At 47.7% G+C, this 26,639-nt stretch overlaps 1 protein-coding gene across 3 annotated transcripts in view; it reads left to right on the top strand.

Annotated features, from left to right (window-relative positions):
• The window catches only part of Dpf3 (double PHD fingers 3), a 297,137-nt gene that overhangs the window by 106,239 nt on the left and 164,259 nt on the right, over positions 1 to 26,639 (top strand). For all 3 annotated transcript variants that reach the window (XR_008218495.1, XM_052739375.1, XM_052739376.1), the window contains exon 2: positions 25,151 to 25,311. Coding sequence is in view for 2 of the 3 variants with exons in the window: in XM_052739375.1 (XP_052595335.1) it covers positions 25,151 to 25,311 (161 nt within the window). In the remaining variant the exon portion in view is untranslated. The remainder of the gene's footprint in view (positions 1 to 25,150; positions 25,312 to 26,639) is intronic.

Consider the following 26,639-nt stretch of genomic DNA (forward strand, 5'->3'; position numbering starts at 1 on the left):
CCTTTGTTTCTGTCCACCTTGTTCCCTTGGGATAGGGTCTCTCACAGAGCCTGGAGCTCACTAGTTTGGATGGGATAGCTGGCCAGCAAGCACCCAGCATCTGCCTGTCTCTGCTCCCATCCCCATTTTGTTGGGCTTTCGAGACAGAGTCTCACTATGTAGCCTAGACTGGCCCTGAAATCCTGATCCTTCTGTTCCAGTCTCCCTGTGTGCTGGAATTACAGGCACATGCCACCATGCCCAGCTCTAGTATTTTGAATATCATTTGAGATACTTCAGTGGTGGAATCAAAGGCCTGTAATGTTGTTCCATTGAGATAAAGATCTTGTTCCTTTGCTCTTTGCCTCAGTTTTTCTATCTAAAATATGGGAAGACAGAAATATTTATACTGGGAATTGTTGACTATTATCTGTAGCCTAAATTTATTGCAATATAATTAGAAATACCAAGCGATGGTTTGTAAGTGAAAGACATCCAGAACAGTGGAGTCTGATCTGTGGAAGAGAAAGACTTTATGTTTTTATTTCCTTTCTGCAGAAAGTAAACAGATTTCTGTTTCTGGACCATGTCAGAACTAAGATGACATCACTCTGATCTTATTGGCAGATCTTTGGGTGTCTCTCCTGGGATCCTCAGACCTCAGCATGGCAAGGCTCATCTGCCTTGGGTGAGGCAGGCTTTCTGGTTCCTGGGGCTTGACAGGGTCTGGTGTATTTGCTGACAGTCAAATGGATCATGTCAAACAGATTGATTTAGTGACTGGGCCTGACAGAACCAAAGTAGTAGAATAACAGGAACATGCCCAGTTCAGGAGCTGCCCTTTGCAAAGCATTTACCGGGTTCTAGGCATGGAGTGAAGGATTCTGTGCCTGTTCTGTTCTTTATTCTTGTGATTAGTATTTCTAGTTGAGTAAATGGAAGCTCCGATTATATTAAGCGGTTGTATTGGCTAGTTTTTGTCAGCTTGATGCAGATTAGGACCATCTGGGAAGAGGGGACTTCAAATGAAAAAATACCTCTATTAAATTTTCCTGTAGTCAAATCTGTGGGACATTATCTATCTATCTATCTATCTATCTATCTATCTATCTATCTATCTATCTATCTATCTATCTATCTATTTTTTTGAGACAGGGTCTTTGTTACTTTGGCTAGCCAAGAACTTGCTGTGTAGGTGAGGCTGGCCTCCAACTCACAGAGCTCCGCCTCCCTCTGCCTCCAGAGTGTTGGAATTAAAGGCGTGCACCACCAGCCAAGTTGCACTGTGGGCCGTGGTCCTGGGTTGCTAAGAAAGTAAACTGAGCAAGCCATAGAGAGCAAGCCAGTAAGCAGCATCTCTCCATGGCCTCTGATTCAGCTCCTGCCGCCAGGTGCCTGCCTTGAGTTCCTGCCTTGACTTCCCTGTAAGCCAATAAATCTGCTCCTCTTCACAACAGAAAACCTATGCCAGTGGTGGAGCTGAGATTTGGACTGGAGCTGTGTATCTCTGAAACCTGAGCTCCCAGAGAGCATTTGCTTGTGTTGTTTGAGAGAAGGTCTCTCAGGCTGGTCTTGAGAGCCCTCTGTAGTCAAAGATGACCTTGAACTTCTGGAGCCTCCTGTCTACGAGGACTTCTTAGTGCTATGTGCTGCCACACCTAGTTTATACAGTACTGGGGATTGAACCCAGGGTCTTTGTGTTTGTTAGGCAAGCACTCTATCAACCTGGATAAATTTCTAGCCCACAACATGTGCTTTATACTTGAACATTTCTCAAAAAGTTGGACTGCTTTAGCAGTCTTCTTATTTTAAAAAATTATGAGCACTTGTGTGTATCTGTGTACATGTAAGTACAGTAGCTTTGGAGTTAGGGGAGGCTCTCAATTTCCCTGGAGCTGGAATTAGAGGCAGTTGTAAACCACCTGAACTGGGTGCTGGGAATTAAACTTGGGTCTTCTGGAAGAGCAGTATGCACTCCCCCCCCCCCCCCCCCCACCCCGAGACAGGGTTTCTCTGTGTAGCTTTGCGCGTTTCCTGGATCTTGCTCTGTAGACCAGGCTGGCCTCGAACTCAAAGAGATCCGCCTGCCTCTGCCTCCCGAGTGCTGGGATTAAAGGCGTGCGCCACCACCACTCTTAACTACTGAGCCATCTCTCCAGCTCAGTTTCAGCATCCTTGAACTGCAGGCTGAATGATACCCATGCTGCCTTTTCCCCATGGCTTTAATAGTGTCCACATGTACATGCAGCAAACCCTACCTTGGCAAACAGAAGAAACTACGTCTCTTCAAAGATGCCCACACCTAAATCCTAATCCACAAAATGTTATCTACGTGGTAAATGAGACTTTGAAGAGGTGATTAAAGGGTTTGGCATGGGAGGCAAGCCTGGACTTGGAGGTTGCCCAACATCATCACAGGGTCTTGATATGAGGAGGGAGGTTGACAGCCTGGCCGGTAATATAGAGTCGGAAGTGGAGGCTGAGATATGTAGTGGAGGATCCCCTGGCTCTTGCATCCACACCGAGAAGCAGACAGACCCTGGAAGCAGGAAAGAGCAAAGAAGCAGATTCTTAGAGCTTTTGGAAGGAACACAGCCACCCTGATGTAAGCCTTGGAAGACTCGTTCTGGACTTCTGATATTCAGAACAGTATGCCAGTAAGCTAGTGCTGTGGTCATTTGCTTCCATAGTAGTAAGAAGCCGACACACCACTTCACCATGTCCTAGTCTGTGTTCCAAACTGTCAGCTTGTGGAAGCTCTGCTGTGGGTTGGGAGAGCAACTGAGTGACATGGCCCTTGCCTAGTATACACAAAGCCCTGGGTTCCACCCACCTCTCCACAAATCCTTTAGAAATATCCCATCATCAACTTGTGGAGGCTCCTCCTGTGACCCAGGGCCCTTTAAACAAAGGTGGGGGATCTGTAGACTCTGGGAGGGTCTGTGCTGGGGCTCAGGCTTCTGCTGGTGGGGGAGGTTTTGTCCTGAATCATCCACACACCTGAGGCTGTACTTCTGATTCCTGACCCCATTGGCTAGACAGCAGACTGGTCATCAGAACTAATGACACTGTTTTTTCATTGCGTCCTTTATTTCTCAACATATTCTGCTCTGTTCATCCAGTGGGCAGAGTCCCCTGGAACAGATAGTATTTTCTTACAATTGACTCATGACCTACTGCTTTCTACCAGGGGTGGTGACAGTGAGTGGAAGATGGGACCCCCACGTCACCGTATCAGGAGCTAATATTTGCTGATCATGTACAGTCAGGGTGTTACATTGCTTTTCTTGGGGGCGTCTTTCTGTTTATCTCACATAGATAGGGCCATGGCAGGCAGTGCAAATGATCCCATCCAAGTCCACGTTGGTGAGCCAGTCAGGTACTGACTGAGGTAACTTACACAGGAGGGTTGAGTAGCTGCATCACTGAAAAGTCCACGCCAGCACGGGTGACAAGCAGGAAGGCTGTACCATTGGAATTCTGTGGTCACTCCCGTTTTATAGATGGGAAGTGAGGCTCAGAGAAGGTCAGCAAACAAGAACACAAGGAGCCAAGACTCAAACGCTTCATGTCAGTCCCCCACTGAAGAGCTTTTCCTGGACGGGATTGTGGGAGTGAGTGACACGTAGTTACTGCTTAAACACTCCCTGGCCACATGACTCGGAGGCTGGAACTACCTGTGTGAACTCAATCCAGAGACAGCAAGGTGAGCACAAGGCAATCTAATTAGACGTGGAGTATTTGCTCTTATGGGCAGGAGGGTCCAGTCGTGGAGCCTTTGTGTTGTCTCTCTGACCAATCTGGACTTAGAGACAGGGCCAATAATATATATGTACACACACACACACACACACACACACACACACACACACACACACACATACACTCATATTGGCCAAGGTCTCATGCAGCCCCAGCTGGCCTTGAACTCCCTATGTAACTAGAAGAGGACTTTGGACTCTTGATCTCTTCCATCCACCTCCCGGGTGCTAGGGTTATAGTTGCGTGGCACCGTTCCCGTCCAGGTATATTCTTGTTGAATTCCCCAACACCCTCCTTGTCACATATCTGCAGACAGCAAGCGTGGGTGGTGGGGACAGAGGTCTCTTAGTGTGTTCCTTAACCCTGGGGCTTCTCTCAGCCCCATCTCTGGATGCTCTAGAGGGCCCAGCCGGTGATGTAGGTAGGATTGATGCTCCTGGATGTGGAAGAGAGATGGACACATTGAGAGAGAGGACGGAGATAAAATTAGTGTGAAGCTGCAGGAGCAGCCCATATGGCCTTTGCCTGCGTGGAAATTGCCGATGTCCTTAATGCACTGGCAGGGAGTAAGCGAGGCTGGTTCCTGCCTTCCACTTCCCTTTATGTCTCACTTCTGTGCGAGATGAGAATTTACCGCCAATGAGCCTCATGGCAGATGATGAATAGAAAGCAAGTGACCTCGGCCGTCTCTTCCCTTCCTCTGTCCCTCTGTCCCCAAGAGTGCCCTGTCAGCTTCAGTGATCTTCACCCAGCCAGTCCATATGGGCCGATGCCGCCTTATTAAATTGCCTCGTGGCTGCTGGGTGACACTTTTGGCTTCCTTCCTCCCCAAATCACCCTCAAGTTATGACTTCATTTGCAGCAGTGGTCAGAGCAGGGCAATTCTATTGATTTTCCTTCTTTTCCTGGTTTCTCTATAAATTAATTGGGTCTAATCATGTTTGCCATCCTATCTTTGGAGGGGATTAAACTTGCAGTGTTTAAAGGGGGCAGAGAGTGTTTTTGATTTCAGTGAGTATGTTTGAATTCTAGTAGTCCAGAAACTTGAAGCTGGCACACTCCTTTTTTTCTTTTCTTTTTTTTTTTTCTTCCCAGACAGTGTCTCTTGTAATCCAAGCTGGTCTTGAACTCTCATGTGGCTGAGAAGGACCTTGAACTTCTGATGTACTTGCCTCTACCTCCCAGTGCTTGTTTTATAGGTGTGCATCCCCACGCCTGGTTTTACGCAGAACTGGGGGTTGGACCCACAGCTTCGTGTGTGCTAGGCAAGCATTTTACAAACTGAGCTACATTCCCAGTCCCTGACACCCAGTTCTATGTTTCAGTAGTAAACTTTTATTCTAAAGACCAAGCAAGATTCCTAAGGGTTTGGGCTGAAGAAGGAGGGGGAAGGGGCATTATAGCTGGGGATATGGCACCATCTTACCAGGTGTCATAGCCAACAGCTCGCTCTGCTTGGCCTTGTTCTATCAGGCTCACAGATAGGGACACAGTGCGAGGATGGGGTGGTCTATTGGAGCAGGCATTGTGCTACTGGATCCTGGGAGTGCTTGGATCCCTGGGGAAAGAAGCCAGCCAGCAGTCATGTGGACCAAGGTCAGATGGTACTCCAGGAGCCGAAGAGAGAGCCAAGGCTGAAGTAGGGACTATTTTGGTCTAGGGGGTGGTAGTGCATTCTCTCTCTGTGTGTCATACACACATGCTCACAAGTGCCTCCACTGATGGCCCCCAACACTTGACGTGTCTTATTTTTGCTATTGTCTCCAGACCGGTGTTGACTGGAAGGGGGGTTTAGATTGGGTCCGCTCAGTTGGCCTGCAGCGCCTGAGGCAGGAGGCCTCCTCCTTCTGTTTCTGTACCACTCTGTCTCTTACTCCTGGGGGTTTCCTTGCTACTTTCCTGGACACGATGTGGTGGGCTTTTCGTCCCAGCCTGCTGTGCTGTGTGGCCAGTGTGGGCCTGGGATGGACACATGACTACAGCCAGTCTCTATAGGAAGGCGCAGTGGGCACATGCCGGCTGATTAGGACTTACTGGGCTCAGACCATGGCATGCCTCTTGAGCAGTGTGACTTTTGACAGCACGGACCTTCTGCACCCATCTTCCTTGCATCCTGCTTCAGCCAGCCTTGTGGTCACTGGCGATGACATCTGTGAGCAGCATGCGCACAAGCCTGTGGTTCCCTCAGACGGAGGTGACATTGGTGGAGACTGAAGGTCTGTTGGCTTGACTAGTGCTCTCCTGGTTCTGGTTTGTCCCCATTTCTTCATCTCTTTGAGCCTCAATTCCTTATCTATTAAAGCAGAATGAACGCAGGAGAGCGACAACCCAGGATACAGCTTCCCACGTGGTTGTTGATCAGTAAATTAAGGTATTATGATTGTTGAAATGTTGATGGCTTTGTTTGAGCGACCAGCATAGTATCTAAGGGGTCCCCCAGCACTTTACATGGGAGGAGCCTGATCCTGGTATAGGGGATCCCTGTGCTGAACCCCAGTGTCTCTCCTTTCATTTCAGCAATCGACAGACAGATTGATGTGGTCTACACAGGGCTCATGTGGAACACTGCTCTTCCTACCACATACTGCCTCAGTCTTAACAAAGGAGTGGTTAGAGCCTGGGCAAAGAGCTGAGGCTGCCAGGGCAAAACCTTCAAACCAGCAAATGAACATTTATTTATAGGTATTAGAGGGAAATGCCAATCCCAAGCAGGGAAGAAGGGCCAGCAGAGGCAGCTGCAGTGAGCAGTGGGCATGGAAGGAAGCCAAAGTAGTGTGAGTGGGGGATTGTGGGAGCTCAAGAGGCTGGGTGACGTCAGTGTGTTGGAGAGTCAAGGGGCCAGCAGAAAGTGGCAGGTTCAGTCGGAGCAAACCAAGGCATATTTAATAACAGGACCATTATAAAACGTGGGCAGGGAACCAAAGCAGGGGGTGGGACAGAACCCAAGGACTAGGTCAAGGGGAATGGGAAGCTGACTGGAATGGCAGCTTGGAGAAGGCTGCCTAGCAGGAGCTGTGGCCTGCAGGAGACAGCTCCACCCACCCCACAGTGACCAGGAAGGAGGGGCCTGGGAGTGACCCCCCTGTCACTTCTTACTCCGGCTGCTCCTGGCACCTGTTGTTGGCCGAGGCCACTGGAGCAGGGGCAAAGAGGCAAGTGTCCACAGGGCAGATTGCTGTGACACTGAGCAGGAAGAGCAGGGGCCTAGGGGACAGAGCCAGGGCAGAGAAGCCAGGGGAGGTGATGGGCTCAGAGGGGAGCTCCAGGGCTGCAGGCCGTTGAGGGATATCTGGATAAAGAGAGTTGAGTTACTGGGGGACTCTGCTGGAGGCAGTACAGGCCAGCTATGGATGTCATGGATTCAGGAGGCAGAAGGGAAGAGTGATCCGATTTCTGTGTGATTGAGGGCTAGCACTGCAAGCTGCCTGAGCTCCAGTTTCCTCATCTGTAGAATGGGCACAAGAAGGACAATGTTCTGAACCTCACAGTGAGAAGCAATCCCCCTCTTCTCCCCCGGTCCTTAGCAAAGAGTGAAAAAAAAAAAAAAGACTCATGGGTAAATACAGAGCAGACGGAGCGGGGTACATGACAGGGAGGGGTCAGCATGGCTTGTGGAAGACTCAGTGGAGACAGTAATTTATCTATCCAGCTAATACTTATTGATTGTCCACTAGAGGCTGGGAACCAGTCTTCGTTACTGGGAGCACAGGAGTGAATAAATTAGACCCACCCTTCTCCCAGAGAGCGTATTTACAGAGAAAGAAGGATGTTAAGTAAGCTTATGAATAAAGCTGTGCCTGACAGTTGGCACCGTGACCCAAAGACCTCCATCCTGAGTGATGGGAAGGAGTAGGGAAGGGCCTGAGAAGGAGGAATGAGTAAGCAGCCCCAAGGAGACAGCAGCTAGCTCCGTAAAGCTGAGAGAGAGGGGGCTGGAGAGATGGCTCAGCGGTTAAGAACACTGATTGCTCTTCCAGAGGACCCCGGTTCAATTCCCAGCACCCACACGGTAGCTCACAACTGTCTGTAACTCCAGTTCCAGGGGACCTGGCACCCTCACACAGGCGAAACACCAATGCACATAAAATAAAAATAAATAAAGTATAAAATAAAAAGATGGGAGAAAAGCTCACCTGTGACAGGTTGGGGCAGGTGCGGAGGTTCTGAGAGAGGGCTAGGCTCGTGTTTATGGGACAAAGGGATGGTTCAGGGGGTATATTGTGGGGCCGACTATGCTTGCCCTGCCCCGCCCCTCCCGCCCCGGGATGTAATTCCTATGTGGAAAGCTCTGAGTACCTGTACATGTCTAATGACCATTAGCTATTGGCGATGGCTATGATTGCAAAGAAAGAATGGCATACATATGGAGATAGAACACAGCATTAGCTACTCCACTCAGTCAGCAAAATTAACTGTAGAGGCCAGCTGGTTCCGGGTGGTGAAGACTCCAGAATTCGAGATACTATCACTTAGTTTAAATCCTGACCTGGCCCTGTATTAAGGAATCTTTGCTAATGGCTTCAGCTCTCTGGAGCCCTGTGTCTTCTGTGGAGGGGGCGGTAGTGGCAGGACCTCTTCTACAGTTGCCCTAAAGATGACTTGTCCTATTTCCAAGACATAGGACAGTACCTGGTCCACAGTGAGGGTGGCTGAATGTCTTCCTTGTCATTGAGGGACGTGCTCCTGGAAGCAAAGACGCTTTCAGTGGCTCACGGTTAGCTGTGAGACACGCATTTAAAGAGAACACAGTACCAGTGGGCCACATGTGTATGCCATGAAAGGCATCCTTAGAGTGCTTAATTGAAGCAGACTTTGAAGAACAAATAAGACAAGCAAAATACTGGTTGGGGTTGGGATGTAACTCAGCGGGTAGAGTACTTGCCTGGTAGAGTACTTGCCTGGCACCCAGGGTTCCACCCCCAGTATTACATAAAACTGGGTGTGGGGCTGGAGAGATGGCTCAGTGGTTAAGAGCACTGGCTGCTCTTCCAGCGGTCCTGAGTTCAATTCCCAGCAACCACATGGTGCCTCACAACCACCTGTAATGAGATCTGGTGCCCTCTTCTGGCCTGCAAGGACACATGCAGACAGAACACTGTATACTTAATAAATAATAATAATAATAAAAAACAGAAACAAAACTGGGTGTGGTGGTGCATACCTGTAGTCCCAGCATTTGGAAGGTCGAGGCATGGAGAGCAGAAGTTCAAGGTCATCCTTGGTTATACAGAGTTTGAAGACAGCCTGGGCTACATTATACCATCAAGAAAGAAAAAAAAAAAAGATGAAAACCCACCAGACCTAATGGCATAAGGCAGGTAAAGACAAAAAACCAACAACAATTAAAAAAAAGATCCCTGGACCCCAAACTTTGCTTCTGCCTGTCCCACACAGCCTTTGGGACAATCTACATTTCCTAGGCTGTACCTCAGCTTCTTATATTTATCAGTAAATGACCCCCTCCCCTCCCCATCTCATTCCTTTGTCAACACACATAAAGCCCTTGAGACTCTTCTACCCTTAAATGTCCCTCCTTTGGTCCAGAGACGCAAAAGCAGCTTTGAGGGCAGAGGAAGTGGGAGTTTGGAAGTGAGAGGCAGCTGAGAGGAAGGGAGCCAGGAGCTGGCGGCAGACAGAGGTGGAGGGCAGTGAAGACGGAATTAACTAGAACCTTGTGTGTCTGGCGACTGGCAGATTCCTTGGATAAGATAAGTGGAACCCTCTGCAAGGTAATTATCAGAGAGCGTAAATTCCAGAGATAACCTGTCCTGGGAGGTATTGATGGCGGTGGGGCGGTGCTGCAGGCTACCCTCTCTTGTGATCCTGAGGCCTCCTCCTGCCTTCTCTTTCTTCCTTCAGTGTCCTGCCGTGCTCTGCCCCCTCCCTCCTCTGCCTGCACAGCTTCCCACTCACATCAGTCCTTCTGGTGCCTTCTTTTTGCTTGTCTCCTGGATGTTGGGGTGACAGAGGTCTAGATTTGCCATTGGAGGGACCTAATTATCGATCAGCTAAGCAAGGGCACTTTTGAGAGGGAACGAATAATTATTGCATTATTATTAAGGGGACCTTGCAGCGAATTGGGACTCTTCTGTGCAAACCTTTTCCTAGCCATGTGTGTTAGTCAGGGTCCTTTGAAGGAATAGGACTGAGAGAAGGAATATATGTGTATGTATGTATGTATGTTTATATATATATATACACACATATATACATATACATGTATATATAGACACACACACATATATATGTATACTTATTATATTAAAAGGGGATTTATTAAAGGCTTGCAGGATGTGGCACTGGTAGTCCAAAAGTGTCCATCTCACACTGGGGAGGCCAAGAACCCTATATTGCTCCATGCATGAGGCTGGATATCTCAGCAGTCCTACCTGGCTCTGGAGTCCTAGAGGGTTCCTGGAGAGCTGCTGGTCTTCAGTCTACATTGGGATCTTGAAGATGCTGGCTCTGACATTGGTGAAGGAAAGTCTCAGCAGCAGCAGGGATGAATTTGCCAGCGACAGTGAGGGCAAGCAGGCAAAGGCAGAGCTCCCTTCTTCCCAGCCCTTTGATCTAGATGGTCACCAGAAGGTGACACCCAGATTCAGGGTGGGTCTTCTTGCTTCAAATAATCTCATCAGGGAAACCCCTCACAGTAGTTCCCGGCAGCTTGTGACTTCTGTGATTCCAGATGTTGTCAAGTTGATAACCAAGATTAGCCATCACACTGTGAAGCTTTCCAGCTGCCACGCTGCTGAGAAACGTCAGACTCTCCAGCTTCGGCATTCCTGGTGTTGGTGTGTATGATTTACAGACCGGCCTGTGCTGCCCACTCACCTCCTCTCACCTGCCTCCCACTAGTACATCTTGGCACACATCCTTCCGTTTGCAATATGTGCATGCAGCTAAATCTTTCCACTTGACAGGGGCCCAGAGGCTGAGAGCCTTGCTGAAGACCCAGAGTGACTGAGTTCTGGCTTCATCCTGTTACCCATCTCAGCCCCTCAGGAACAGGCCTCTTTCCAAGGAGTGAAGGAAGGCAGCAGCAGCCCACTGGGAGCCCTGCATACCTCCTGATCACTTCTGGAGAGGAGGCCATAGCTAGGCAAGGTGGGAAGGAACCAGTGCCAGAACTGCGCCCCTCATTCCCCAAGCCATATCTTGCTCTTCCTAGACACTTTTCGTAGAGTGTGAGGGACAAGCAGGCTTTAGGCGTCATCTCTCAGACAGCCCCGAGCTCTAAGAGGGCACCCCAGGGGAAGGGCAAGACTCAGTTTCTAGCTTCCTCAGAACCAGGAGAAAACAAAGGCCTTGAAGCTGTGAGCAGCATCTTCTCACCCACTGGCCAGCAGCAGCATTTCCAAAATGACGAAGGGCTTTCCAGGGAGCCTAGGAAAAAAATTAATTTTCAGTGATGTTTTGCTTGCTGTAGTTAACAATGATTATTAAATAGGCAGGGTGAGCTACTGCGTGTTTTCCTTGTTGTTAGCTGTGTTTATGGGTTTTTATTAAGTTGTACCAAGCTGAGATAATTGTATAACTATCTGCTTAAGCTGTATGACTCTTAGACCTCCTGGTTTTTCTTCTTTCTCTGTGATGATGGAGAGTATGCCTTATTCAAGGTTTATGCTGGAAGTTGGGAGCCAAGGAACTTTGCTTGTAAAGGTCCAAATGGGAAATATTTCCAGCTTTACGTGCCGTGTGGTCCCTGAGGAGAATACAACAGACTCCCCTGTGGATGCCTGAAACCTTAGATAGAGGTTATATGTACTGTGGTCCTTTCTTAACACACGTGTGCCTATTATGGTTAATATTGATTGCGAAGGTGAGAGGCTCTAGGTTCACCTAGGAGACAAAACTCTGGGCATGTCGGTGAGATGTTTCTAGACTGGGTTAACTGAGGTAGGAAGATCCACCCTGATGTGGGTGGTGCTGTCCCGTGGGCTGGGGTCTGTGACTGAATAAGAAGGAGAAAGTCAGCTGAATTCCAACCTTCACTGTTCCCGGGCTTCTCGACTGAGGATGTGGAGTGACCAGTCACCTCCCCCTCTGGCCACCATGCCTTCCCCATAGCTATAAATTCCTTCAAACTCCACACCCAAATAAATTCTTCTCCTTTTAAATTTCTTCTGGTTGAGTAATTGATGATAGCCTGAGAAGGTACCTGACTAAGACCCGTGATAAAATCTAATTTACATATTAGGCCAAGTAGGATATTAAGAAAATAATAGTAAATTAGACAATAGCTAGATACCGACACTGTGATGGCTGATCTGGTAATTGGGATGGCAATGAATGGCAGTGTGACAGTTACTAAGCTCCAAGCTGGTGGCATGTAAAGGTGAGTGAGGTAGGCTAGAAAAAGGGATGATTCATGTTCTGGACTGGATGAAACAGGACAACCTGAAACTTCATCAAACACCTCAGAATGGCCTGAAAATTAAAACTTTTGCTTTGCCTGTTTTTAGAACTTTCATTGAGTACTTTTGGGTTGTAAAAAACAAAACCGTGGATCAGGGGAATTCTATACATTTTATCTGCTGATAAAACTTTGGGTTCAGGGTCTAGTTTCCAGACACCTGCTATAAATGGTGTGAAAAGCTCCGAGTGAAGAGTCTGGTCTGATGAGCTAATGCTGGTTCCCGCTCTGTGTGCCAGGGGCAGATCATGTCATCTCTCTGGCAGCTGGGTTTCTTTCCAATAAAACTAGGCAGCAGGGACTGGAAGAGATGGCTTAGTGGTTAGAAGCAAATACTGTTCTTCCAAAGGACCCAAGTTTGATTCCCTGCACCCAGGGAGCTAATGAGGTATTCTCTGGGACTCTGGGGTGTCTGAGTCCTCTCTTTAGTCCAGGTTGGGATCCCTTTGTCTCTTATTAGATGTGAGGACCACAGGGTCCTTTGGAGTCCAGTGCCTCTTGCTCAGTCTTGGGATGAATACCTCTTTAGATAGCTCTCTGATGGTATCTTTTCAGGAATTCCTACCACCAACCAACCGTTCTCTTGAGTTACTGAGAGGTAGCTCTGGTGTGGGTATCTTTTGAGCGGTGTGGGAAACTGAGGCATAAAGGAATGAAAAAGCTAAAATGACTCAGCAAGTCTGTGATGCTCATTGAGAAAAACTTAGTATTTCCAAGAAAGTGTGGGTCGTTGAGGTTATTCTGGGTCTGTCTCCTGGACTTGCAACTCCTTAATGCCAACTATACCCCAAGGCAAATTGCTTAGGATTCTCCAGACCTCAGTTTGCAAATCTCTATAAGTGGGATGATGGTGATGATGGTGATGGTGATGATGATGGTAATGATGATGATGATGATGGGTTGGATGAGATTAGATAAAATAATGCAAGGAAATCATATAAAACACTGCCAGCCACGTGTCATATATGCTCAGTCAGTATCAGCTATACCACTCAGTGCCGTCATCCCATCATCCTACAGCCGTGCTGGGTGTATATCTCTTTTTCATTTATTTTTGTGTGTGCAGTTGTGCATGCATGTGTATACATGTGCATGTGGAGGCCACAGGGTAATACTGAGTGTCTTTCTTGGTCAGCCCCACCTCATCTGTTGAGACAGGGTATCTCACAGATCCTGGGGTTTGTGCCTGGGCTAGGCTGGCGGGCCGGTGAACTTCAGGAAGACCCTGTTTTGGCTTCCCTAACACTGGGGTTACAGTGTGTACTGTCATCTTGGCCTTTTAATCAAGGCTGCGCAGTAAGAACTATGCAGACAACTATTTCCTCAGCCCTTCTGATTTTTACCCCAGACTCATGTTCAGCTTCTGAGTAGAGGCTTAGGCTGAGGGCTTTGTCCCTATCCCGTGTGTTAATTGACTCTTGATGAGGTGGATGAAATGGGAGAGAAGATGGCAGCAGGAAAAGACAGATGAAGATAGGGAGTGCAGGGGTCTGGGAAAATTATACACGAAGAAGGGATAGTTGGGTTCTAAACTCAGCCAAGCTCCAGCATCGACTTTGGAATTTTTAAGTTATACACCTCAAAAGATGGCAAGTTGGAGATGATTTTCTCAGGAGCCTAACAAGAGAACTTGGAATGCTGTTGAACCGGGTGGCAGGAGGAAGGAGACGCCTCTTTGTCTGGATGTCCCTTCGAAGGGCAGCCTGAAGATCACTTGGTGTACAGGGCATTGCTTCTGCGGCTGATCTTAACCAACTCTGACAGGAGGGCAGAGGCCCCCAAGCGAGGTCAGGACCACAGATCCCATCCCAGCAGGTGCCTGGCGGGGAGACTGTGCCCTCCAGATAACCTTCAAGTTCTCATTGATTTCCTGTCAAGCCTTTTCCCACCCCTAGCCTGCAGTGCCCCTGGCACTACCCATAGGTTTGGGACTCAGAACAAGGACATGGATCAGCAAGCTGGGACAGGACCCTCAGAAGAGGTTAATTTGGAGGAAGGCATTGAAGGGAAACAGAATGGGCACATTGGAGACTATCTTCTAATTTTGCTGGTTGCAGCACTGGTTCCAAGCATGGACTGTCCCTTTGGGCATATAAAGCAATGACCAACACTATAAATGGGTACTGTTTACCAGCCCTCACTCCAGAGTTTGGGGTACATAGGTGGCATTGTGGGGCCGTGAGCAAATTCACGTAGAGATGGTGGAGTTGGAGATAGGCCCGCTGTCCTGGGTGCATTGGGCTGGCTGGGGGAGTGAGGGGTGGTCAGAAGTGAGGAGGCATTTCTGCATTCCTCATTTTTAAGTCCTGGGGGCCTCTGCTCTGACTTGCTGTCTATCTGCATCTTTCCATTATTTGTTCAGTGGTGCCGCCTGAACATTTCCTAGAGTCCAAATCCCGTGTTGGGTGCGGGGGATCTGAAGAGACTGGGCCCTGGCTGCACAGGGACTAAACTTTAATTGCACAGAGACAATTAGGAGACAAAGACAGTTTTGTATTAATTTTAAAAACACTATTTTTTATTAATTTTATTTTAATATTTTATTAAAATCTATAAACATAATTGTATTTAATATTAAAATTAAAATGTTAAATTAAAATGGAAGCAATGATATCAATTTATTATTATTATTATTGTTATTATTATTATTATTATTATTATCGATATACAGGGTCTCACTGTGTAGTTCTGACTGGCCTGGAACTTTCTATGTAGACCAGGGTAGCTTTGAACTCACAGAGATTCCCTGCCTCTGGCTCCCGAGTGCTAGGATTAAAGGCGTGCACCAACATGTCTGGCTAAGCAAAGAGAATTTTGATTCTGGAAGGTGTTACAAAAACTAACATAGGATGTGAGATAGCAAGGGATCAGGAAGGAGTGGGGCGGGGGGGGGGGGGGGTGCTGGTTACTGTAGATAATGAGGCTTTAAATCCTGCCAGGAGATCTGGGAGAAGTCTGTGAGGGTAGAGCTGTCCGCATATGCAAAGGTCCTGAGGTGAGGTCACCTTGAAAGAGGAAGAGGAAGAGGTACAGAGAGAATGGACCCCAGCGTGGGGAGGGTGGAGACAGATGAAGAAGGAGGAAAGGCCAGTGGAGTCAGATACCCATCTGGGGTTCTACAGCCGTGAGAGGGACTTCGGATTTATTCTGGGTGCTATGGGAAGGTACTGAGGGATTTAAGGAGGAGAGAATGTCATGGTCCGGTTTCTGTTTTGAAAAGGTCGCTTGGGCAGCCGCGTAGAGAATTGACTGCGGAAGAACATGTTCTTTGTGACTGTGTTAAATGCCAGACCATATCCTCTGTGCTGGGGAGGGCAGCACCGAGGCTCCTGTCCTCCAGCAGCCAAGGCGGGCTGAGCTCTCTTAGTCTGAGAATGGTCTAATTGATGACCTACTCCTTCAGCGGTCACACTGGGGGGACAGCGTCTTGGTGCCCTGCTGGGGTCTCAGCAGACTCCTGCTGTGAAGCAGGTAATCGAGGCATCTTTTCCTTTCCTCTTCCCTCCCCTGTCTCTGTCCTTTTCTCTGTACACCTCCCCTCCCTCCTCTCCCCCTCTCTGCTCCACTCTCCCTTCTTCCCTCTTTCCTTCTCTTCTTTTCTTTTGGCTGGCTTCATGAACGCCTGCTGTTCCTGCCTCCATCCCCTGAGCTCTAAGACTGCAGGTGTGTGATGCTACCTAGCTAAGGAACTAGACATCCTTTTACCCCGTGAAGCTTCTTCTGTGGGTGTGTTTTCTTTTCAGGGAAGGAGTCACCCTGCATAAAGGGGGCATTGTTGCTGCTGTTCGACTTTTGAAAGTTGGTGACATTCTGTACATTCTTTCACCTTCAGAGGAGAGATTTATTTTGTCACATCTAGATGCCATTTGAAAGGCAAACCTTGGGTACCAGTGAAGCTAGTTTCCTTCTTCCTTCCCCAGAGCATCTCTTCCCATCCCCCTCCCCTTCCCCCTCCCATTATTTACTGGAAGAAATTGTCCTGCCTCCAGTCTCCTGTCCTTGGCAGCCCCTTGACTTCAACCCCGAGATGCGCGTGTCATCAGAACATCCAGTGGCAGCTCAGAAATCATGACCAGGTTCAATATAAATTCCGTCTTGCTTAGGCAGCTTTGCATAATAACTCCCTGGAAAGTCTTCACCAGAGGAAGAGGGATTTATTGGGTCTAGTGGGCCTGAACATCCTCTGAACGGCATTGAAATCACAATGAGTTTTAGGGTTCAAATTCTTTGTCTAATATGGCTTTCACCAGGGTCACCCTTGTCCCCAGTGTGTCTGTTCTGGGCCATTATGAAGATCAGAGCCACAGGCTGAATGACTGAGAATGTCAGTGCCTATCCCACACATAGGCCTTGACTAGGCCTCTTGGATGTTTGCAAGGGATGAGGACTTCTGGGGGATGGGCCTGCGACAGGTCAATGCTGTCATTTTAATCCATGCAGCTTCCTGAGGTTTTTCCAATGAGAACCAAGCCAGCTGAGTTAGAGTCAGTTACTGGAGCGTCTCAGCTCTGCCTTTAAAACACAAGTGTTTGAAGAGTCTATGCCCTTCCTCCAGCACTGAACGCCTGGGGGTGAGGAGTGGGCTGGTGTGTGATTCACATTCCAAACCCCCAGAGTCAGCATCAGAACCAATCTCCCAGCCTTGTACCGCCTATTGATATCTTTTACAAACCCCAGTGTGAGAGCCGCTGCTTAGACCATGTTTTTCCGAGAGCAGGGTGATGTGATGGCATTCCTGGCACAGAGGGACATTTCATGACAGGTGGGGAAGATCTATGTCTCTTGGGGCAGGTCTGATGTCTACACAGTAGTCAGTCGGCTTCTGAGGCTTGGAGAAAGAGAAAGGGGTTGGGTCTAATGGTGAACACTGTCTACTTGACAGGATCTAGAATTGCCTAGGAGGCAAGCTTCTAGGCATGCCTGTGAAGGATTATATAGATGAGGTTCATAGAGGAGAGAAGATTTTTCCTGAATGTGGGCAGTACCATGCCACGGGCTAAGACCCCAGACATCAGAAAGATAAAGCTAGCCGAGCTGGGGCACTGGTCCTTCTCTGCTTCCTTACTGTGGGTTCATTATAAGCAGCAGCCTCACACACCTGCCTCCATGCCTTTCTTATCGTGATGGATTTCTCCTCAAACTGTAAGTCCAAGCAAGCCACATCCACTCATTCCTTCTACTTCTTTGATCAGGTACTATTTTTTTTTTTTTTTTTTTTAAGCAATGAGATACGTAAGTATGTCAGTAGTTTGGCAACTTCTGCAGGACAGCCTGAATTCTGGTAAAGAACTTCTAGAGCTAAGGTGACCCCCCTCCCGCCATTTTAGGACATGGAGAAATATAGTGGGCTGTGATCTTGTAGGAAGTTTGTTTGCAGGCATCTGCTCCTGTGCTTGGAGAAGCTAGGTACCTTCAGGCCCACCCCATGCTCAAGCAGAGGAGGTTTTCATGTTCTGCACATTTCGCAACTGTGACGACACTTCCGTTGGGTTTCTAGGGACGGTCTGTGTTGGAAAACATTAGACTATATGTAGTATTGCACAAGGAGACACATGAATGAAAAAGAAAGTAACTTGGTGAGGCAATTTTCTTGGCAAGAGTATGCAAAGACCCAAACTGGGCGAGCAAGCACACCAGGGTAGGAATTTCACTTCACTTTTTCCCTAGCACAGGGCTGCAACTGTGTCTCATTCCATTGCTGGGAGCTGGACCTCACAGTCCACTGCTATTGGCTAATGTGTAATTGGGGAAGGGTGTTGTAAGTCAAGTTTTAAGAATGTTTGGTATCTAGGGGCTGAGCAGACAGACATGTACAAGGGTTTCACAAGGTGGGTGGGTGGGTTAGAGTGCTGGTCTTTGGGAGACTTGTGATAGGAATTCCACTCAGACACTCACACTCATGTAATGTGTGTGGTTTGGGGACAGGCAAGAATACAATTCTCTGACCCCATCTTCAAGACATTCACAGTCTACATGGGTGGGGAATGGATAAGGAAGACAGCAAAGACCAGCAAAAATTTAATGAAAAAATAATTAGGTAGACTGATGGAGGGGGAGAAAAAGTGTTTTGGGCAGGATAACCGGGGAGTTTTCCTAGAAGAGGCAGAATTTCAGGTAGCCTTGAGCCAGTTCAGATTAGCCAAACTGTGGGTGGAAGGAAATGAGTGTTTTGTTGGGCACAAGAACAAGGCTTCTTCTGTGCAGGAAATCATCAGACGGAGATTAACTTTGATTGATTGATCTTCTACTTATGTACTTCTTCATCTATCAGCTCAGCATGGTAGACTCTCTGTCCTGGGCTTTGGGATAGAGCCACAGATGAGTCTGGCGTGGCCTCTGGTACTTAGAGGAGGCTCTGGGAGTGCTGATGGAACCATCACGCCCCAGCCATTCTGCTCTCTAATGTCTGAGGTTCAGCTTGGGGTCAGAAATTTGAATGGGCTTCTGACAGCCTCAATGTCATTGTCATAGTGAAGTTTCCATGGCGGGATGTCACATGCAGAGGACCAGCCTGCTCAGGCAGTGTTACTGCCACAAAATGGTAGAAAATGGGTTGCTCTCAAGGGGAAGAGAAGGGGAAGATGGTGGGTTGTAGGCACTCCTGCCTGGGTGGCTGGATTCTAGCTTCCCAAGTCCGTCCACAGGCCTCCAGAGCAGTGTGTGTGAATCTCAGGGAAGGTGGTCAGAGTGAGGCACAGGGCTGGGAAGCCTGTAAGGGGTGGAGCTGGACAGGCCTGCCTGATACGGACCAGCCTTTCATACATCTGCTCCCTCAGAGCCTCCACAGCCTGGCAGAAGCATCGGGGCATCCCTGGGAGATACTTTGAGATCTGTACCAAGGAATCAGAGGCTAAAGGAAGTTTTGAAGGAGATTTCTTTTTGCCAGGATGGCTGAGAAGACAGCTATGGTGATTATAGTGAGAGAAGGCTGCAATAAGTCAGATGTTGGGGGATGAGCACAAATGGAGAGATCGTAGACAATCTCACTTTCTCCGCTAAAGTTGCAAGTGGACAGGCCTCGAAGTCACCAACCTCCATGTGCGTGTAACGCTGAGGACTGAGCACACGTATGTAGTGCATGAGTTATGGGCTAAGTGGAAATCCTCCCCTGTGCCGGTGACACCTGGGTGTCAAGTGCAGCACCACCCAACTTCCTGGATACTAACCACGTATCAGGTTCTGTGCCGGATGCTGGGAATGACCCGGATGGAAGTCCAGGACTTGGAGACTACTGGTCTACCCCACACAGGTCACTTTCTTCACACAGGAGTGGGATGTGTCCTGGAGCTGTTCGGTGCCCAGCCTGAGCAGCTGTGTGCTGTGGCGCTGTACATACAGTCTCTGTTCTCTTGGGGTCACAGTCCAGGAAGGAAGACACATGTTAACATAGCCATGGAGTTGGGGTTAAATTGATACAGTTATAGTATTGTTGTTTTGGTTGTAAGGAAATGAAATCAGGGAGAAAGGGTTTTGGAGTCTCTCCTATCTCAACAACCTTCTCTGTTTGAAACATCATTCACTAGTTCTGACTGTTGTAACAAAATACTTATTTCTTGGTTCTGTGAGTTCCAAGTTCAAGATTACATGGGGCCAGCAAAGTCAAGTTCCCAGTAATTCCCAGTAAGGGCTCTTTTCCTGGCTTATTAAGTATGGCTGCCTTCTTGCTGTGTCCTCAAATGTGGGTCTATGGGGACCAATGTATTTAATTTTTCGTTTTTTTTTTTTTTTGAGATGACATCTCATGCATCCCAGGCTAGCCTCAGACTTGCCCTGTAGCTGAGGATGACTTTGAATTTCTGGTCCTCTTGCCTCTACGTGGGATTAGAGTGCTGAGGTTAGAAGTGTGTACAGCCCGCCCCCTCTCCCCCACCCCAGCATTTTTTATGTGGGTTCTGGGGATTGAACTCAGGTCCTTGTGCTTGTAAGAAAAGCTTTTACTGGGGCTGAACTATCCTCTCAGCCTCTTACGTTTGTTCTTCCCTTAATCCTCGTGCCATTGTGCAGACTCCACCTTCATGATCTAAAAGCTCTATCTCCAAATGCCGTCAATCTGGCGGGGCAGGACGTTAGTTTTTTTTTTTTTCATGTGGGGTGACACGATTCAGTCTATCACTAACCTAGCTTTTCTTCAAGGGCCACTCTAGGAACAATACGACATCAAAGGACGTAAAATGGTCCCTTTACCTTGTCACAAACGGCCTGTAGCTTGTGAGGGCTCCTTCAAAGCTGAGTGAGAACAGAGCTATCTACGGCACCTGTTACACATACTAAAATGCAAAGAGCAGGACGTCAGTGCCCTGGAGATGAGTCTAATGTGCGTATGTGGGTGGCTGGGGACTGTGGGCGGCTGGGTGAGACTATGGGGGTTAGGGTGCCAAGCAGGGCGCCAGGCAGAGGCACTTCAGAGGGTGGCGGTGGGAGGGGAGAAGGGATCAGAAATGTCACTGGCCAGGGCTGCTTATCTCTGTTTACAGGCCCAAAGAGTAGGCCAAGGTCCTGTTGTAACAGCAACAGGGGACTTGTGGCCACATAGTGTGCGTGAATAGACAAGAACTCTGGAAAGTGACAGAACTCAGTGCCAGGCGGAGTGAGGGCAGAGGGAGGGCCTTGGGCCAGTGGCCGTGTGGGTGGGGAGCAGTGACCCCTCTTTGCTCCCCCTCCCAGAAGAATGAAAGCTGGAGAGGGAAAAAGGCTCTTGGCAGAAGATGAGGAATTTGCTTTTGAACACTCCCTCTCCCTCTACTGGAGGCAAAGACTGGTTGCATAGTCCAGGATGGCCTTGAACTTGTGACCCTCTTGCTTCCACTTCAAAGATACTAGGGTTGTAGGCATGTTCCATCGTATCTGATGGGTACGTATGTGAAGCATGGCATGACACATGTCCTTAGTTGTGAGTACAGAACCCGTGGGACAGTAAGGGCAAGTGTCTGATTGGAGGCTTGGCGCCAAGCATTATCTCAAGGTGGTAGACAGGAAGTTGAACCAGCAAACACGTTCTCTAGAATAGGAAGTTGGAAGAGGAGCAGAGGGCCCTTCAGGCCCTGGAATTCATCTCCCTATAGATATGCTCAAGAAAGGCCCTTGGAAATCTCTTGAGAGGAACATCCAGTTCTCAGAGCTAGACTGGACCCCTCTGTCCAGTTGAGACCATAAAGGGACCTTCCACCCCCTTCCTTACAAAGGCCCCTGGAACCAGGGGGCTGGTATTCCTGGAATACTGGAAGGCTTTTCAGAGCCCAGAGACTTGTTTTTGCCTTTCTGTTTCTGATTGCAGTCTTTAGTGGCCTGGGGTCAGTTCTTGATGAGGACATCACTCTAACCTGCCTGGTGCCAGCTTCTTCCAGCTCAAGACATCAATCATGCCCTGGTAATCTAGGCCCCATGGTCTGGTACCAGACAGGTGATGACTGAGGTTGGTCCATGCCTGCTCCAGCCTGGGGCACACTGGTCACAACTCCACAAAATGAGTCATATGCTGCCAGCCTGTCCTTGCTCCTTTTGCCCCCTGTGGCTTTAGTGCAAATGTCACCCGTGGGATCCTTTCCTTGTGGGACTTTGTTTATTTATTTATTTATTTTTAAATGCCATATTGGAGAAGACATTTGTCTTCTTTTCTGTTTAAATTGCTTTCCATGGGTTTGGGAGACCTGGCCATCGATTTTCTTTTAGAGTTAGTAGAAAGCTCCGTGAAGATTTTGGCTAATTAACTTTCGGAGAAGTGCCACTTAAGTTTATCCAGGAAGTTGAAGTTCTTTTTTTTTCCCCCCTCCTCCCATATCTTCAAAAATGGCATTTAACTTTTATTTTCAAATCCCTGCCAGTATCCCGTCTGTTCAAAAGTGATTTCCCCGGGGATAGATGATGGTCTAGAGGTTCCAGTCTTTAACACAGTGGGTTAGAGGCCCTTACCATGTAAGCCCAAGGGACCCGAGTTCAATCTCCGGAACCCCTGTAAAGGCAGAAGGTGAGAACTCCGGCACGACACAGGATCTGATAGTTATAAGAAGTTTCATCCACACAAAGATTACACTTTTGAAAATACACATTTCCCCCAGCGTGCCTGTTAGTACTGACACCGAGTGTCCGGAGATCAACTCCGTTTTTACTGCATCCCAGCTCTGTTGGGCTCCATTCGGTGTGAGATGCAGATGCTGGACAAGCTTCACCGTTCACTCTTAGTAAGTTCACTTTCTTGTTCCTCTTATGTGGGCCAAAGCTGTTGGAAGCGAGGAACATGGCAGGGAAATTTGCCTTAAAATCTTACTATGGATTTCTTACATACTGGCTTCCAGAAGAAAGAAATCCTGTTTCCTCCAGGAGGTGAATTTTACCACACCCCCCCCATCCCTTTTTTTGATCTCAATTTTATGTTTATCTTCTTAATTTTTTCCCCCTTAACCAGAATTTCTTAGGTTGAACTAGTGAACATCTTTTTAAAAAGATCATGAGATGAGTCTGGATTGATGGTGGTGCTCACCTATCATCTTGGCCCTTGGGAGGCTGAGGTAGGAACATGGGCTCCATAGTAAGATCCTGTCTGAAAGAAACGGCATGGCTGTTTGCTGCTGGAGACTCTGGGCAGGCTGTGTCATCTTACATGGGTTGAACTGCCTGTAAATGGTTCCGTTCCTCTGAGACACATGGCCTTAGCAGGGGGAACCGTTCAGGCTGGTGTGACACAGGCAGATACTTAGTTGAAAATGTTCTTCATTTTTGATCAATCTCATGGTCCTTGTTAGTATCTTTGATTACATCAGATTACGTGCCGTTCCATTTTATAGCATTTTAATGGGCTTTCAGCTTTCCCTCCCCAGTTCGTTTCCAGCTGTGTGGTTATTAGGCTTTGATGGTAGTTTGGTTTTGTTACTGCTGGGATACCTTCTCTGTGTGCTAGGCCTTCTGTGTGACTATGAGGATCTTCAGAGGTGAAGAGAGGGGGTAGAGGGGTGGAGGAGCAGGGCGGGGCATTGTTTGTTTCTCAGAGACTTGTCAACAGTTAAATTACAGACGAATCTTCCATGACTGCATTCTCCAACTGTAAGATTTTTGCTTTCGATCCTTTGGTAGGAGGCTGGTGAGATGACTCAGTGGAACTCAGTCCTATGACTGAGCAAGCCTTAGGACCTCAGTTCCATCCTCCATGGAAGGAGAGAACTGTTTCTGCAAAGTTGTCTTCTGATCTTCACACAGTGCCCTGCCCCCACACTCACGCACTAGTAATAATAATGATAATATATTAATATACAAAATAAAGTTAAAAATCTTCAGTAGAATCTGATCCATTGATTTTAAAAAGAAGGAACAGAAAAGTCTGCTTAAAACCTTTCTGTCTGGCAAGCAGTAGTGCAATATGCTGGATTAGAACCCTGTGCATTGTGGGTGGGATTGTGAAATGGCTGAGCCACTGTGAAAACAGTATGGTAGTTCTTAAAAAAAAAAGCAAGAAAGAAAGAAAGAAAAAAAAGGAAAGCAGAATTTCCAGATGCTCCATCAAATCCACTCTTGGGCCTGAACTCAAAATGATTGAAAGTAGAACTTGATGTTTATACCCCTACGTCCACAGAGTATTGTGACATGTTTTCTGTAGAGAGTATAGTTACTATATATTCATAGTGACTAGGGCATGAAGGCAATCCAGGTATCCATTGACTGATGAACTGAGAAGCAAAGTATGGAGTATAATACAGTCTGACACCGAAGGACACTCTGACATGTATTATAGCATGGGTGAATCTAGAATGCTGTATGCTAAGTGCAATACGCTGGCCTCAAAAGATCCAAATTATATGAAATACTTGATTCACAGACATAAAGTTGACTCTGTTTAAATTGGGTCACCACCCTGCAAACCAGGATGGTCTTCTATTGTATCTTCAACTCTGGGCATTCTCAAGTAGTATTATTATTAATCTTGTCCTAATTAAAAATCTCTCTCTCTCTCTCTCTCTAAATGCTACTCACATGTGTCTATATGTAGAGGTCAGGAAAGGGCATTAAATCCCCTTAATGTTATAGGTGGCTGTGAGCTGCCTGACCTGGATGCTAGGGACCAAACTCAGGTCCCCTGGAAGAGCAGTGAGTGCTCTTAACAGCTGAGCCTGCTCTCCAGCCTCACCATTTTAATTTTCATTAATTAAATTTATTCTTTGGAAATTTTACACATATAATGCATCCTGATGACTACCACTACCTCTCTTATAGCTCGTCCACCCACATCAAACTCCCCTTTTCCATATAAGGCCCCATCTTCCAATCATGTCTTTTTGTTTCATTTTGTGTCCTACTATGTTTAGGCAGGGCTGTGTGACCAGGGGTGTGGGACTGTGCACTGGGGTCTAGTGGGCTCCCTTTGGTGGTTACACAACTCGCCCTTCTGTAGCATCCCTCAGCAATTCCTAAGGTAGGGGAGTGTCAGACATTATTTAAATACTTCTCTTGTTTTGATCAGAGAAAGTTCTTTTTTCTTTAACTGTGGATTTAGAAGATCCACCTGTGTCCTTCCTTACATGCTTCTTACAACGAATGGCTGAACCTCTGCAGGATGTCTTCACTGCCCCTTGTAGTCTTAGTTTATTCTAAATGCTTCCCTGTTATAATAGGAATCTGGATGTGTTTTGGCAACTTTTGAGAGCAAAATTGTGGGGCTGCTCAAAGAGGGGGCTCTGGCAGCTGGATGCTCTCTAAGTCCTATGCAGAACATTGCTACAGACCACCTCGAGGGGCTGGCCACATCTCAGCATCTCAGGACAGGGCTGGCCACCTTTACTGATGGTTTGTTCTTTGGGGCCTATTTTAAAGGAGCTTCTAAGCGACTTGGTAGATAGGACAGGAAATGGGATCTGGTAGAGATTTGATGACAAATGGGGCTCTTGGTGCTCATTGACTTGGTTATCATAAATGTGGCTGCTTCCTGAGGAGAGAGTGGGGGTCTTCTTCCCTCTGATTGTGTCTACTTTCCCTGGTCTCACTCCTTGGCTCTTTTGCCTCCCGTAGGCTTGGGGACCAGTTCTACAAGGAAGCCATTGAGCATTGCCGGAGCTACAATTCACGGCTGTGTGCAGAGCGGAGCGTGCGTCTGCCCTTCCTGGACTCGCAGACTGGGGTAGCCCAGAACAACTGCTACATCTGGATGGAGAAGAGGCACCGAGGCCCAGGTGAGTCATGCCACCGCTGGGACCAGCATGCACAGGGGCTCCAGTCTGGAGGAAAAAATACTACTGTGTCTGGGAGTGCACACAGCTGGGTAGGGTGGGGGTCAGATAGTACAGATTCTCTAAGGGACCAGACAAGGATGATGGGAAGTATTTATCTCATAGAAGTCCAGTGAAAGCAATCTTCATTTTTCACCCTTGGGTGTCTGCAAATGTGCTTAGTTGTGGGAATAAGGCTTAGTTTTGTCATCCGAACTCTGTCCCTGAGGCTTGTCGCCTGTGAAGTGTGGAGAATCTCAGTATTTACTACACAGACTTTATCGGGATTGAATGACAATATCTATAAGTAACTCAATATGCATATGCTCTAAAATACTGGATATTATTGCTGTCATGGCTAAGATTTTAATCTAGGCTTCTCAGAATAGAATAAAAACCCTGGTGTAGATTAGGGAGATAGCTAACTCTAGAAACGCAGTTTTCTGTGGTCATAATTTTTTATTTTAAAATTTAAGTATGTATATACGTGTTTCCATGTGTGTGTGTGCATGGTGAGTGTGTGTGTGTGTGTATGTGGGTGTGTGGGTACATGTGTGCATGCAAGTATCTTCCTTAATTAGCTGCTCTTCACCTTGCTTTTTGGGCCAGGATCTCTCTCTTTTACCAGTAGCTTGCTGATTCAGCTCGGCTGGCCAGCCAGCGAGCCCCAGGGCTCTGCCTATCTTTTCCTCCCCAGCACTGGGATTACAGATGTGTGCATTCACATGGGTTCTGAGGATTGAACTCAGATCCTGTGCTTTCATGGTAAGCACGTTACCGGCAGAGTCATCTCCGTAGCCGCTGTGTCGATTTCTTCTTTTCCCTACATTTGGTAGGGTCTCACATAGCCTAGGCTGATCTCAAACTTGCTGTGGAGCCGAGCCAAACTTGCTATGATCTTGACCTCCTCATGGTCCTCTTGCCTCTCCCTCTCAGGTGCTGGGATTAAAAGCATATGCTACCACACCTGGCTCCGTATGAGTATAGCAAGCAAACTTTTGTTTTGAAAAGTTTCATATTCATGTAAAACTGGGATAATGGCAGAGAAAATGGAAATCCTCATGGCCCAGCTCCACAACAGTCACTTTCGGCCAATCATTTCATTCATTCTTAGCTGTCACCTTTCTCCCCGACTCTGGATGACTTTGAAGTAGATCTGGGACAACACATCATTTCATGTATAAATACTGTGGACTTAAAATGTCAAGCCAGTTGGGTACAGTGGGACACACCTGTAATCACAGTTTTTAGGAAGCTGAGACAAGAGGACAGCGAGTTTGAGGCCAGCCTGG

This window comes from Peromyscus californicus, unplaced genomic scaffold (assembly GCF_007827085.1).
Source record: "Peromyscus californicus insignis strain IS unplaced genomic scaffold, ASM782708v3 Scaffold_15__1_contigs__length_86483966, whole genome shotgun sequence".
Lineage (NCBI taxonomy): Eukaryota > Metazoa > Chordata > Mammalia > Rodentia > Cricetidae > Peromyscus > Peromyscus californicus.